The sequence below is a fragment of the Phyllopteryx taeniolatus genome, chromosome 12 (assembly GCF_024500385.1).
Source record: "Phyllopteryx taeniolatus isolate TA_2022b chromosome 12, UOR_Ptae_1.2, whole genome shotgun sequence".
NCBI lineage: Eukaryota > Metazoa > Chordata > Actinopteri > Syngnathiformes > Syngnathidae > Phyllopteryx > Phyllopteryx taeniolatus.
Window position 1 is genome coordinate 12,232,842 of NC_084513.1, and position 14,010 is coordinate 12,246,851.

Genomic DNA, 14,010 nt, shown 5'->3' on the forward strand with positions numbered 1-14,010 from the left:
TCACATAAACCAAATAAACCTGCTGGGGGGGGAATCTTCTACAGCTGTAGGTTGTTCTGAATGTACAGTATGAGTGCAATGAGCCACACTCTCAAAGTTATACATACAACAAAGACTAACCTTGCGCGTTCTCTTGAGAAGGAACTGTTTCAGGGACAGCACCACACGGGGATGTTGGCGGTGGAGGTGCCTTGCGCTTGGTTCTCTTCAGTGAAGACTCTGCAGAGGAGCCGCGACTTAAACCAGAAACCTACACAGCACAAGAAAAATCATTACTACTAACTACACATTATGTAAGTTGTAGGACATTTCATCATAACGTCATATGTAATTCCAGGTGGGAAAAAATGGCTTGAATGATTATTTTAGCCTTCATCTCTCCAGTCCATAGTTTGAATGTGTGAAGCGTCAGTCAAAAATAAGATGCTACAGTTAAAGATAACTGCGGAAAAATCACTCTCACAAACCCAATGATTGAGGAGTCTGTCCCTTAACAAGCAGTGATGCCGGTTGACATTCAAAAATGTGGTCCGATGACATAAGTAATCTAACGCGTTACTTTTTAGAATAGAGTAGTCAGATTACAGTTACTTTGATTTATCTCCCAATAGTTACCGTAATTTCCCGTGTATAATGCGCATTCCCCCCCCCCCGCCCCAAAAAAATTCAAAAATCAATGGTGCCCATTATAGGAATAGGGGGAAATGAAAAACAAAAAACGTTCCCATTGTATTAATGTATGCCGCCATCTAGGTTATGAAGAAGTGGTACACGTTAATTTCAATATGCCACTGCCACCTAGAGGTTATGAGAAAGGTGTACACTTTTATTCTAATATGCCAGCGCCACCTACAGGCAATGATAAAGGTGTAGCCTACATGTACAGTTGTGCTCATATGTTTACATACCGTGGCAGAATTTGTGAAATATTGTTGTTGTTTTTTTTGTTGTTTTTTTTAAATACAACCGACGACTGAACAACAACCATCATTATTTCTTTATGGTTATGTTTTATTTGATGATAATGCTTTTCTGAAATGCTTGACAGTTGAATCCCATTAAAATAAAACTAAATGCGTTGCGCCTGGCCCTTTGTGTTTTCTTTAAAGAATTGTACCCATCTTACAAATTCTGCCCAGGTAATCAAACAAATGAGCACAACTGTGTGTTTTCTCATTTACTAAATAAAAGTAGGGATGTGAATTTCAAAATAAGAGCATGTAAATTAAAAGAAAATATTACGTGTTCAAATAAAGTGCTTAACTTCAGAATTATTATTTGAAAATCATGCATTGTAAAAATGCATTATACAACCCCAATTCCAATGAAGTTGGGACGTTGTGTGAAAGAAAAACAGAATACAATGATTTGCAAATCATGTTCAACCTATATTTAATTGAATACACTACCAAAGACAAGATATTTAATGTTCAAACTGATAAACTGATAGCAAATAATCATTAACTTAAAATTTTATGGCTGCAACACGTTCCAAAAAAGCTGGGACTGGTGGCAAAAAACACTGAGAAAGTTGAGGAATGCTCATCAAACACCTGTTTGGAACATCCCACAGGTGAACAGGCTAATTGGGAATAGGTGGGTGCCATGATTAGGTATAAAAGGAGTTTCCCTGAATTGGTCAGTCTTTCACAAGCAAAGATGGGGCGAGGTTCACCTCTTTGTGAACAAGTGCGTGAGAAAATAGCCGAACAGTTTAAGGACAATGTTCCTCAACGTACAATTGCAAGGAATTTAGTGATTTCATCATCTACGGTCCATAAGATCATCAAAAGGTTCAGAGAATCTGGAGAAATCAGTACATACAATTAAATAGATATTTGCAAATCATTGTATTCTGTTTTTATTTATGTTTAACACAATGTCCCAACTGCATTGGAATTGGGGTTGTACATAGGTAGAAGGGTTTTCCAGAATTTTAATTAAACTTTGGGGGTGCGTATTATACATAGGTGCGCATTATACACGAGACATTACAGTACTCGTTTGTTCAGGAGAAGCAGAGCTTAATATGCTTTTGAATAATAATATGCAATTTATGCTCAGGCAACAGATACTCATCATTAACAAACTACAGTGCTTGGGAACACGAGGCAAGTCAATAACCAAGACACTTGATTCAGTCACGGTGCATGTCATAAGTGTAGACCAATTTTCAGCCTTTGTTTTAGTAATGATGAATAAAACAGACGAAAAACACTCCATTCTTAACTATCCATAACTAAAATGCACACAAGACTAACTACAATATCGAAAAAAGGCGAACTATTTATAAACTGAGCCGTCTGGGGCAATGACATCACGTGACGTGTTGCACGTTTTCCGCACACAGTCAACCCGCGAATACCCAAGCGGCGCAAACACAATGGACGCAGTAAAGAGTCTTTAAAGACGTGTACTGAGAATGGTGTGCTTGTTTATATTTAGGTGGCTATTTGGCATGTCAAGTCTGCTCTAAGTTGCTCATTTAATGTGGCTTCAACTACACTCATGTTCAAGTTATTTTTTTTCATGTTGATGACATAATTCTATAACTCGTGTGGAGTACATTACCAAGTAATGGGTACGGTTAAGCTAATAGTTTTTTTTATACTGTGGGTAAGTGATATTCCTCCCACTCGACAGCTGCTGAAAGTAACTAAAGAGTAACTTTTTTCTAACAGTTACTTTTGAAATCAGTCAAGTAACTAAGTTACGTTTTAAAGTTAACTGTGGCAACACTGTTTAGAAGTGGCTAGTATGCCACCAAGCAGTCTTGAAATTTTCTCTTTACAACTCTTTACGACATTCACTCATTTATCCTCTTCACTCACAGGTTCCGCTGGATTAATTCATATATTTATTTTTTTAGAAATGTGTGGGAGTGAATGAGTGAGTGAATGAATGAATGAATTAATTAATAAATAAATAAATAAATAAACTATTTTGGTTAATATTGTCTGAAAACAGGGCAGGTCAGCAGTAGTCAATTGCGTTTCTGCCATTTGGAAGTATCCTGGCTCCCATTGTCCACAAACATTATGAACTAGTCTATTCTTCATTGCGTTAACGTTTCAATATTTGGTTTACCAACCTCACAGTCCACTGGGATAGTAGGTTCAGAGTAGAGCCTCTGACGGGTGCTGATGTCCGCGTGGCACCTCTGTGACACAAGGATGGGGGGCTGTGGTGCCCGTCTCTTCTTGGGCACGTCACCGACAGGCGATGTTGACGACATATGTGGAGGTGAGCAGGAGCTGGGCAAGGCCACGCTGAGTGGTCGAGGCTTGCTCACGAGCACTGGAGAAGCCGGGGCACTGGCCGTCGTGGCCTTTAAAGAGCAAACATCCAATCAGGACATGATAAGACCTCTGCTCCCGAACAACATGGCACATGGTCCACCAATGGAAAAGCTAAGTCAACAAACCTCCCTCTGAATGTTCAGGTACAGGTATAGGTACACCAACACATTTTAACAAGCCTACAATACTATTTTTATAAATTAAATATTGCTCAACTCTCCAGTATTGTAGTTGCAGAGATGTAAAATGGAAATGCTCAACACTGAGTGTACATTATAACAAGCAATATCCTTTCCCTCTCATGTAGCCAAATAACCAAATTAATATGAAAATATTACCAAATGAGCATTATCTTTGCAAAGCTCTTTTATTGTACATCAGAGCATTGTTTCGGTGTACCTAATGAATTGGCCAGTGAGTATATACAGTAGGCCTATTATTACTGAAAAACTTACCTGTTCAGATGTTTTCTTGCTTTTTCCAAACTTGCTGAAGAGGCCTTTGTTTTCTTTTTCTTTCTGATTTTTATCTTTTCCAGGCATCACTGCCACTGGAAGTACACATTTGTAGTAGGCAGAAGTTTCAAGTAGTGGAAAAAGAAGCAAGAAAATAAATAAAACAGATTTCCTCCCTACCTGCATGTGTGGGTGAGGCTGGACCCGCAGGAAGGTCAGTGTGTCCTGTAAGTGGATAGGGTAATAAATATGGGCACTGCCACTAAAAGAGTGAGACGGCGTAAATATACAGACCCGTTCCAAAAAATTTGAGTATCATGGAAATGTTTATTTATTTCCATAATTCCATTCATAAAGTTAAACTTTCATAGATTATAGATTCAGGGCCCACAATTTGAACAATTTCAAGTATTTATTTGTTTGTTTATACATAATTTGGGCTTCCAACTCATTAAAAACACACACACACACAAAATCAGGAATTCAAAAAATGTGAATATTGTGACGAAATCAGCCCAAATTTTGCAGGCCATAAATGTTTTAAACTGAGTGTCACACACGAATCATTTACTAAACTCAAAGCACCAGCACAGGTTTCCCCAGGTGTCATTAAATTGCTTCAGTTTGGTTCAATTGTCTCAGTTTGGGTTCAATATGGGGAAGACTGCAGACTTGACAACTGGCCAGAGGACCATCATTGATACCCTCCATAGGATGGGTAAGCCACAAAGCTTCATAGCTAAGGAAGCTGGCTGTTCACAGAGTGCTGTGTCCAAGCATATCAATGGAAGGACAAAATGTGGCAGGAGAACATGCACCAACAAAATAGACAACCGTGGGCTTCAGCGGATTATCAAACAGAGAAGATTCAAGGATCTAGTAGAGATCCAGAAAGAATGGAATGAGGCGGGAGTCATAACTTCAAAAACGACCACATTCAGACGCATCTGGGAGATGGGCTACCACTATCCGGTTCCTCAGGTCAAGCCACTTCTGAGCCTGAGCCAAAGTAGGACACGTCTCAACTGGGCCAAGTAGAAGAAGGACTGAACTGTTGGCCAGTGGTCCCAGGTCCTCTTTTCCGATGAAAGGAAAGTGTGCCTTTCATTCGGGAATCAAGGTCCAAGGGTTTAGAGGAAGACTGGTGAAGAACAGAACCCAAGGTGCTTGAGGTCCAGTGTGAAATATCCACAGTAAGTCATGATTTGGGGTGCAATGTCCAGTGCAGGTGTTGGTCAACTCTGCTTTCTTAAATCCAAGGTCACCGCAGCGGTCTATCAGAATGTTTTAGAGGACTTCATGATTCCTTCTGTTGAGGATCTGTATGGCGATGCAGATTTCATCTTCCAGCAGGACCTGGCCCCTGTCCATAGCGCCAGAAGCAGCAAAACCTGGTTTGATGCCCATGCCATCACAGTGCTTGACTGGCCAGCCAACTCGCCGGATCTAAACCCCGTTGAGAATCTCTGGGGTATTATCAAGAGGAAAATGAGGGGCACCAGACCCAAAAACAAAGAAGAACTGATAGCAAGCATCAAGGAAATCTGGGCTTCTAAAACTCCCAGGCAATGCTACAGGCTGATTGGCTCAATGTCACGGCGCATCCAGGCAATGATCAAAGCAAAGGGATTCCCAACCAAGTATTGAAGATTAAAATATCCTTTTGAAAGTACCACATTTTGATTGATTTAATGTGACCCTAATTTTTTTTTTGTTTGTTTACAAAAAAAAAGTAAATGGTGATTTTTTCACAGTATTAACATTTTTTTAAATTCCTGATTTTGTGGGTTTTATGAGCTGGAAGACCAAATTATGTACAAGTAAACAAATACATACTGGAAATTGTTTGGGGGCCCTGAATCTATAATCTCTAAAAGTTAAACTTTTTGAATGGAATTATGGAAATAAAATTTTCCATTATATTCTTTTTTTTTTTTTTTTGCAAAGGGTCTGAATAGAGAATCGCCAAAAGTCATGACAAAATATGAAGCAAACTTTGCTAGTTTACCTCTTGTGTCTCTTGCATAAACCTCCCTGATTGCATAATCATTTAGGGAGCAGGACAAGTCCAAAGGGGCCAGTGAATGCACATCTTTCAACAGAATTGTTGTTGACTCTGCAAATTCACATTTCTCAGATATTGCAGGTAAGAGTTCAGTCAAGGGAACCTGAGGATTCACTCTTAAAATAGTTTTCTGGGTCTTCTTGTAGTTAATTACCATCCGTACAGTGGGCTGAAGAAAAGAGAAGATTTGTTTAAATGACTTTATGGAACACAAAAACAAATAGTTATGTTGACCTTTAGGGATGGTAAGATGTACCTCAGGCTTTTGAGGACCGGTCTTCTTATTTTTATCATCGCCTTTAGGTTTAAGTAAGATCTTCTCTGCATCCAAGGTTCCAATGAGAGCGCTGGGCTTCAGTTTGACGTTGTGACAGCCTGCCGTGATCAGTTCCAAAGTGTAACTTGACGGGTTGAGGCGATACCTTGCGCAGAGCGTCACTAACAAATCCATTAGAGGCTTACTGAAAGACACAGAGAACACAATATTTGCATGGTGGATTTGAAAGAGGAGTGGTGAAACCTCCTGTACCAGTCCTAACATGCAAAGTTGTGTGACCAAAATAAGTGTGCAATGTGTTCTGATATGGGAATGTTAAATCTTTGACTTCTAAGGCCTGCCACACACAAGCCACGAAGCCGAACCTGTTGCGCAGTGTGCGGGGTTGGGCAATTAGTTTTAACAAGTAGCCGACTGTCGGCCACTAGTTTTGCTGCAATTGCTGGTGAACGGCATCGCAATGTCACAGATGTATCAGTCAATCAACGAAGCATAAGTGAGACTGAGGCAGGCACCGCCAAGCCGTAACAATACAATGTGTATAATGGATGCATGGTAGGTTAATTGAAAACTCTAAATTGCCCGTAGATGTGAATGTGAGTGTGAATGGTTGTTTGTCTATACTGTATGTGCCCTGCAATTGACTCGCGACCAGTTCGGGTGTACCCCGCCCCTCGCCCAGTCAGCTGGGATAGGCTCCAGCACACCCCCGACCCCAGTGAGGATAAGCGGTTCAGAAAATGGATGGATGAATGGATGTTTATGTATATATGTGTATAACGTGTGTACTATTGTACGAGTATGTATGTATATACTGTATAGCTAGCTAGACAGACAGACAGATAGACAGAAACACTGAGTGTGCGCTCTTGTGCCACATGACCACGTATTCATACACCTCTACCTAATTATTACAGTAAATATTTGTATGGAAAAGACTTTCAGGCCATGAATATTAAAAATCACGAGAAAAATTAAGTATGGCGGTTACTGGCTGTGCCTTCTTTTGCCATTCGTAACCTCGAAAGGTTTATGTCAGAACCTTTATAAAGCGAGGACCACCTGTTCACTATTTCAAAAGTCCAAATGTCTTCACTTAATGAATCAACGTTTGGACTAGACCCCTATCCTATCTGAATCTTAATTTTATGTCATACCAAGACAGTTAAATTGGACAAATGTATGCGAACAGTTTTCAAATGTTTCTGTTCCACCATGATCGTGCCCCAGAGCAAAAAGCAAGGTCCAGAAGGACAAGATTGTGTGAGTTGAAGAAGATGAAAATCCTGACCACAACCGTAATCAAACACCTTTGTGATGAATTAGATCTCAGATGTAAGTGAGAAAAATGTTCTTCAGTCTTAATGGACAAAAATGTCCACAGACGCACGCCAAAATCTCTAACTTCTTACTTCCTTCCATCTTGATGGGTGCAAAAGCCAGGTGTCCACAGTTTATGTAAAGCTTTTTCTTAACTGTTGCATTGCACTGGAACACAATGCCTCTGAAGGTAATCCTCAAAAGAAATCCCTGAAACTGCTGTGCGGGTGCTAAAACAAGCTTTCAGAGGGAGAAAAGAAGGCAAAGAATTCAATGCGTAATCCTTTCTATTGGGATTAGTGTGATATTTCTCAAGAGGCCAGGGAGCAAGTGATCTATCGCTGAAAGGTTTATAAACAAAGTGAGAGAGAGCGTGAAACTCTGTTGATGGAAAGTCTGGGCGGAGTCGTCTCTCTGCAAGTCTAAAGGTGTATTGACACAGAAATGCTGTATGTACCTTTAGTTCACTGCTATAAGATGATCAGACCCTATAAAGACACTATGAACCATGACCATCTTGAGCCAGACAGTGTTAAAAAACCGTGGGGTTATTGCTTTTATATTACACAAATAGCTGATGGTTGAAAACTGCATTCACAGCCTATTTGGACAAGTAGATAGGTGAGTGTATAATGTTTGTCATGTTTTTGCGTGCTATGCATTTACCTCCCATGAACAGTGGTCATCTTTTCCACACCATCCGGCAAAACAACCACTAAGGAGAGGTCTTTATCAACGAGTTTCTCCTTGTGGTCCATGGTGAAATGAGCGTTTCCTGGATACCACTGGGAGAAATCCGAGGAATCCAAATTCTTCAGTCCCGGCGGGGATGGGGCTTTGCTTTTGGTCGACACCCTATTGTTGAACAAAAATATGTTATTTAATTTGATTGGTAAAAATAGAAAGCATTCTGATAATTGCTTTGAAGCAGCTAATACAAAATCTCTCTTCTGGAAAATATATAAATAATTTCAAGATACCAATCAGATTGAATAGAATGGAATTGGTTCTCCTTGGGGCTGTGACTCTATCACAAGGCAGCCCATTAAAGTTAACATTTCAAACAAGTCACAAGACATCAAGAGGGGATACTGTATATACTCATTAAGCCCGAAGCTGTCTGAAAATGGACACACGTGACCCATAATAAGAGGCATGATAGCCATTTAGCTTGTACAGTATGTATGCTTTTTGACATAAGAAAACATTACATACTCTAGTGCAGTGGATCAAACCTTTTACACCAACTACCTAGCTCCCCGCCCCTATCAACATAATTGGAGGAGGTGGACCAAAAAATGAGGCGGCAAACAATATAACAATACTCACAGGCATATGTTCTTTATCCTCCGCAAAGAACTACTAATATTACTGCGGTTGCAGCTAAGACCAGCTTCATGTACAATATACAGTATACGTATGTCTGTATTATACTGCCCCAAGGTGGCTAAGGCTCATACCAGAGAGAGCATGCACAATGTCCAATGAATTGAGCCAAAACGAGGGGAAAAGTGTATAATTTCTTTCCAACAACTGTAGTGCCTTGAGATATGAGTTCCATGACCACGCTCATAACTTGAAACACAAGTATCCATTATGTTGTACTGTAAATACATAAAAGTAATAACAAAATGTAAGCTCCTGTAACATTATGCAGTTCGGAAAACAGCACTGTGCTAAAACATACTTTAATAATGGAACAATTAGAATGTTAAAGTTGAATAGAATTTGATTAACATAAATGTTTAATATCAAACAGTTTTTAAAGATTAAAAGCAAATGTCTTGAACTTCAAAGTTAAATATAACTGAACTGTAAGGCAGTAATTCTTCGCAGACCCCTAGAGGGAACTCCTGCACCACACTTTGAAAAACACTGCTCCAGTGAGCACAACTTAAAAATAAGCAGGATTCCGCCCACCCCAACTGTAACAAACATTCATAGAAAAGAGTGGAGTAAATCACTGCTCAAACTTGTCACACACAAACAAACACAAATAACCACAGCTTTGCACCAACTTATTTGCTTGTATTGGTTATTTCCTATGATACAGATGTCTCTTCGCATTTACATGCTATTAATAAAATTGAGTTTGATGTGAACTAATGATGAAATAACAGGAAAATAATTTAAATACAATACTCCAGGGTCTAACTGTTGCATCTAGAAAAGAATAATCTGAACTGATACAAGTATAAAAATTTATTGAACCAAATTGAATTCCTTTCCAGGCATTTCGGGTCACTGACACAACTGACAATTTTTGTGTGTGTGTTTTTTTTTTTTTTTATATATTTAGTTATTCCTTAATAAATTACCATTACGGTATCCTCTCATGGCCCCCGCGGTGAAGAAGTGGACAAGCGGAGCATGTAGTCAGGCCAGCCACAGATGAAGCAGGTTTTTGCAGACCTCTTGCCCTGAATTATAGTCTGTTAAAGTCTCATGTGGGGGTACGGAGGAATCTGAGCAATGTGAGGTCACAGGCTATATGTACTGAGGTATGTCTAGCAAGGGATTATTAGCCTTGCTGTGGGGGCCAACAGTCTTTAAACACCATCATATACATGAAAACACTCACAGCACTCAATCACCAAAGGATGTGGATATCCCAGTGTGATAAACTGGCAAGCAATCTCTTATCCGTTTATCACTGAGTACAAGTGTATAATTTGACTAAACTTTACTAATGTTTACAAATGTTCCTTTAAGGAGTCACAGGGATACTGTGTGAACTGAGCTTGTATAACTGGAAATTCAAACAAACAAAAAATATGCCTCGAAAGTAAAAATAAAACTTCAGAGTTTGAACCCCTGTCACGCATAGTGTTGTACAAGACATGGGCATAAACCTCAGGAAACTTTCAGAGACCTCATTATTTTTGCAACACATTTTTCCACCGGGGGCAGTACAATATATACATATAGATTTAAACAAAGACGATGGTCACAACCGCTCAGTAAACTGCAAGAACATTTACTCGTTTTTCACAGAGGATGAAGAATATGTCTGTGAATATTGTTAAATTGTCTGTCTAAATGTGTTGCTGCACAGTTTATGCTCAAATATCCATTGTTTAAAGGGTTATGACACCAACAGGCGTGAAGAAGGAAAACTGGGCCCTGTGCAAATGTATAGAGAGTAGCCTAATATTTCTTCATAGTAAACAATGAGTTTAACAAGCTAATTAAATATGCTGGAGTACATTTGTCTCCATGACTGCGTCTCATTAAAGGATTAAGTATAATTATTTTGAAAAGCAAACAGCATAGGCGCGCTATAGCTTCTTCATTGTATTACTGACAAAACAGGACAAAGAAAAAGGCCAATCTAGAATTTATTGTAATTACTGCTTACTTTAACAGTAAAAACAAAATATTCAGCTTGTAGGCCACCAAAACAGATCACACAGGAACTACTACACCAAATGTTTTAAATAGAGCTGCATCAGCATTTCTGTGCACTTCAACTAATGCAGTCGTGCCATATTTATGCATCACATCATGCGAGATAATGTATTGCTCAAGACTTTAGGATAGCTCAAGAAAGCCCTCCACCGATAACTGAAGGATCAGTCATTTTTCCTTTGTTTTTTTTGTGTTTGTATAAACAAGGGGTGTTAAAGAAGAATAAAGTGTTATCACCAGGTAGAATGTTTGTTTTACTACTAACATTGCTTAATTTTTTTATACTCGTACAACAATTTACAATTACCATTTACAAGGTTTCATGAAGGCCAGTCCAGTGTTGCAGAATGAATCATGTTCAACCTCAAAGGATTCATTGTATTGAAGGAATGACCAAAGCATGCATTTGGAAATGATAAAAAAAAATGTGTCATTAATTATGATGATTTAAAATCAATTATGCAAAAGCACATCCACTAAATGACTATAAAGCCAATTTGATGTTAAGGCTCAACTGTACCAATGTTATTACATGTCCACTTGCTATTGAAAACTGGAATATTCAGAAAACTGACAGGGAATAAAAACCAAAAACCAACAAAAAAACGAATAGACAGTAGCAAAACATACCAAATATTTCCACTCTAAAAACACCACCAGTCTAGTGCAAAGTCCTGATTTCAAGGTCCTGGTTATTTATTTGACATTGACTTTGGAATTATTTGCTGAGTGGTTAGCACATCTGCCACCCAGTTCTGAGGTTCGGTGTTCGTATCCAGGCTCCGACCTTCCTGTGTGGAGTTTGCATGCGCTTAACATGCTAGTGTGGGTTTTCTCCAGGTACTCCGGCTTCCTCCCACATTCCAAAAGAAATGCATGTTAGGTTAATTCAAGATTATCTATAGGTGTGAAAATGAGTGTGAATGATTGTTTGTGGTGTATGTGCCCTTCCATTGGCTGGGTGATAAGTGAACAGCGTTGTCATGTTTCCGCGACACCTCGAGCAGGTGACAGCAGCTCAGACGAGTGTGTGTGAGCGATTTTATGCTCATGGGTTTTTTTTCTTTTCTTTTTTTTTTTTTAAGTAGACGAGACATGTCACAGCTTGACTGTGCTGATGCCTCTTTGACAAGGGCTTCCCATGCTCGCAAACAAGTCTGTTCAATAACACAGAACATACACTTGACTACAGACCAGGAAGTAGCAAGCCTTCTGTCATTGTGTCGCCCCGCTGCTTTCATCATGTAAGGATCTGCTGCTCTTCGGTTGTGCAAACAACAAGAAAACAAACATACTCATCGACCACACCAAAGAATACAAGTCGTACAAGAAAATGCTGCTACAACAAAAGTAATGCTCAGTTCTGAATGACTCTACCAGAGAGTAGATGTAGTACTTGATGTATTAATATAACTGAAGTCAACTTAATTATTGCAGTTTAAATTTGCAATTCTTTATAAATAACATCATGTTGAGATGTGTTTTTTTTTTTTTAAAGCTGTAAGAAGGGCAATTAATTGCTGTGAGCCGTATTGTGATTGGTGGCAGCCTCTGAGTTTAAATGTAGAAAAACAACTACATTTTGTATCCTTGTGTATAAAACCTAAATTTGGTAAGAGAAAGTTTTGGAGGAGGAAAAGACACATCATCCAAAGTCCTTACATTCCAAACCTGATTCCAGCTGGGATGATCCCTTCCAGTCAGTTACATTGCTTTTATTTAAAAACAACAAAAACAACTAAAGATTAAGAGTTAATAAAGAAGCTAAACTTCACCTTCAGCACTTCCGTTATTTCAACAGGCTCCAACACACCAGTCCAATACACCCCACACTTGGGAGTCAAAACAAAATGCAACTGTGACTTCAGGAAAGGTTCCGTGACTGGCAAGCCACAGTATTTTACACACGTGCAAAAAAATGTGGAGAGCAGGTGTGACCGACCTGCTTTCCCCGCTCATTTTGCCAACATTTCATTCCACTCGCTTACCTCAAGCTGCCTCTACTCGGTGTCGCTTATCTCCCGCGAGCTGTCAGACGGACTGAAGGCTATCGAGCAGAGCCTCAAAAGGCCCACCTTAATGCCACGCCTGAGCTGCAGTATCACAAACGCGTCTCCTCCACCTAAATCCTGCTAGGCGGGCTTGGGAAAAGCTGCAGCGCATGTATGTTGATAGCACTCCCCCTGCGGTCACGACAAGAAAGGTGTAAGCAGCTTTGCCTCCCTGTGTAGACATGAACCTGTGGGCGTGGTCACAGGAGCACTGTACATTCCAAGCACGTGGCTCTTGATAACTACCGTAGGTTAATTTGACCATGATACTAGTGTTTTCTAATCATGATTGACCTAATCAGGAATGAGATGATTGTGTTAGCAGAGCAAAGGGAACTGAAGGTTTACAACAAACTTGGAAATATCCCCACTCGAATTTAATTGAATCAGGCTCTGTTTGGCATTTGTTTTCATTTAGAAACAACAACTTTTTATAGCCACACCTTACCCGTGAACTGTGACTCACTCCTAAATCATGTCAAGGGCTTGTCTGTTGAGCGAATAATGGCACAAAAATAATTACATAGGTGCAATTCTGATCTAAATACACTCATAAAATCTTTACATGGTATGCATTTAAAAAAAAGATGCAGCTAGCTAGCAAACTACAATACAAATTGTGTGCTTACTGTCAAGAGTTTGAGAGATGTAGCCCTCCAAGGAAAGGAACAATGAAAAAGTTAAACATTTTAAAATTACACTGGGATGGCAAATAATTATGATGAATGCATGACAACAAATAGAAGTACAGTTAACCCACGCAAATTCACTGTTCGGCATTTTTGTATTTTTTTGGTAACCTTTTTTTTAACAACCTGTCCTCCATCATTTGCTGAAAAATACTTATTGCTTTGGCAGCATCTTGGTGCCAAGGAACTATGCTGAAGTGATTTGAAGAGCTTCATTAAGACAAAAGTAGTGCTTTGATGCAAATCTTGTCATATCTGTAGGCAATTATAAAACAGCAATAGTAGCTATTCGCAGCAGGGCATGGTCCCTAGTCGCTAGTCCTCACGAATAGCGAGGGTTCACTGTATTGCAAATGTGCCCTATTAAGGGTTTAAAAGGACTGTATATGTTTTACACATTGAGTTTGCTGCCACACTATGATTTGGTAGAGCATTTTCTATTACAG

General features: G+C 39.4%; 1 protein-coding gene across 6 annotated transcripts in view; it reads right to left on the reverse strand.

Annotated features, from left to right (window-relative positions):
- Positions 1-14,010, reverse strand: part of cobll1b (cordon-bleu WH2 repeat protein-like 1b) — a 30,420-nt gene that overhangs the window by 6,756 nt on the left and 9,654 nt on the right. For 4 of the 6 annotated variants that reach the window (XM_061791556.1, XM_061791555.1, XM_061791553.1 and 1 more), the window contains 7 exons: positions 8,083-8,271; positions 6,076-6,280; positions 5,763-5,988; positions 3,935-3,979; positions 3,755-3,849; positions 3,092-3,328; positions 121-250 (listed from right to left, as the gene is read on the reverse strand). In XM_061791556.1, coding sequence (XP_061647540.1) covers positions 121-250; positions 3,092-3,328; positions 3,755-3,849; positions 3,935-3,979; positions 5,763-5,988; positions 6,076-6,280; positions 8,083-8,271 — 1,127 coding nt within the window. Of the gene's footprint in view, positions 1-120; positions 251-3,091; positions 3,329-3,754; positions 3,850-3,934; positions 3,980-5,762; positions 5,989-6,075; positions 6,281-8,082; positions 8,272-8,876; positions 8,993-12,812; positions 13,008-14,010 lie in introns of those variants that run through there. The other 2 variants (XM_061791558.1, XM_061791554.1) reach the window with 2 other exon arrangements.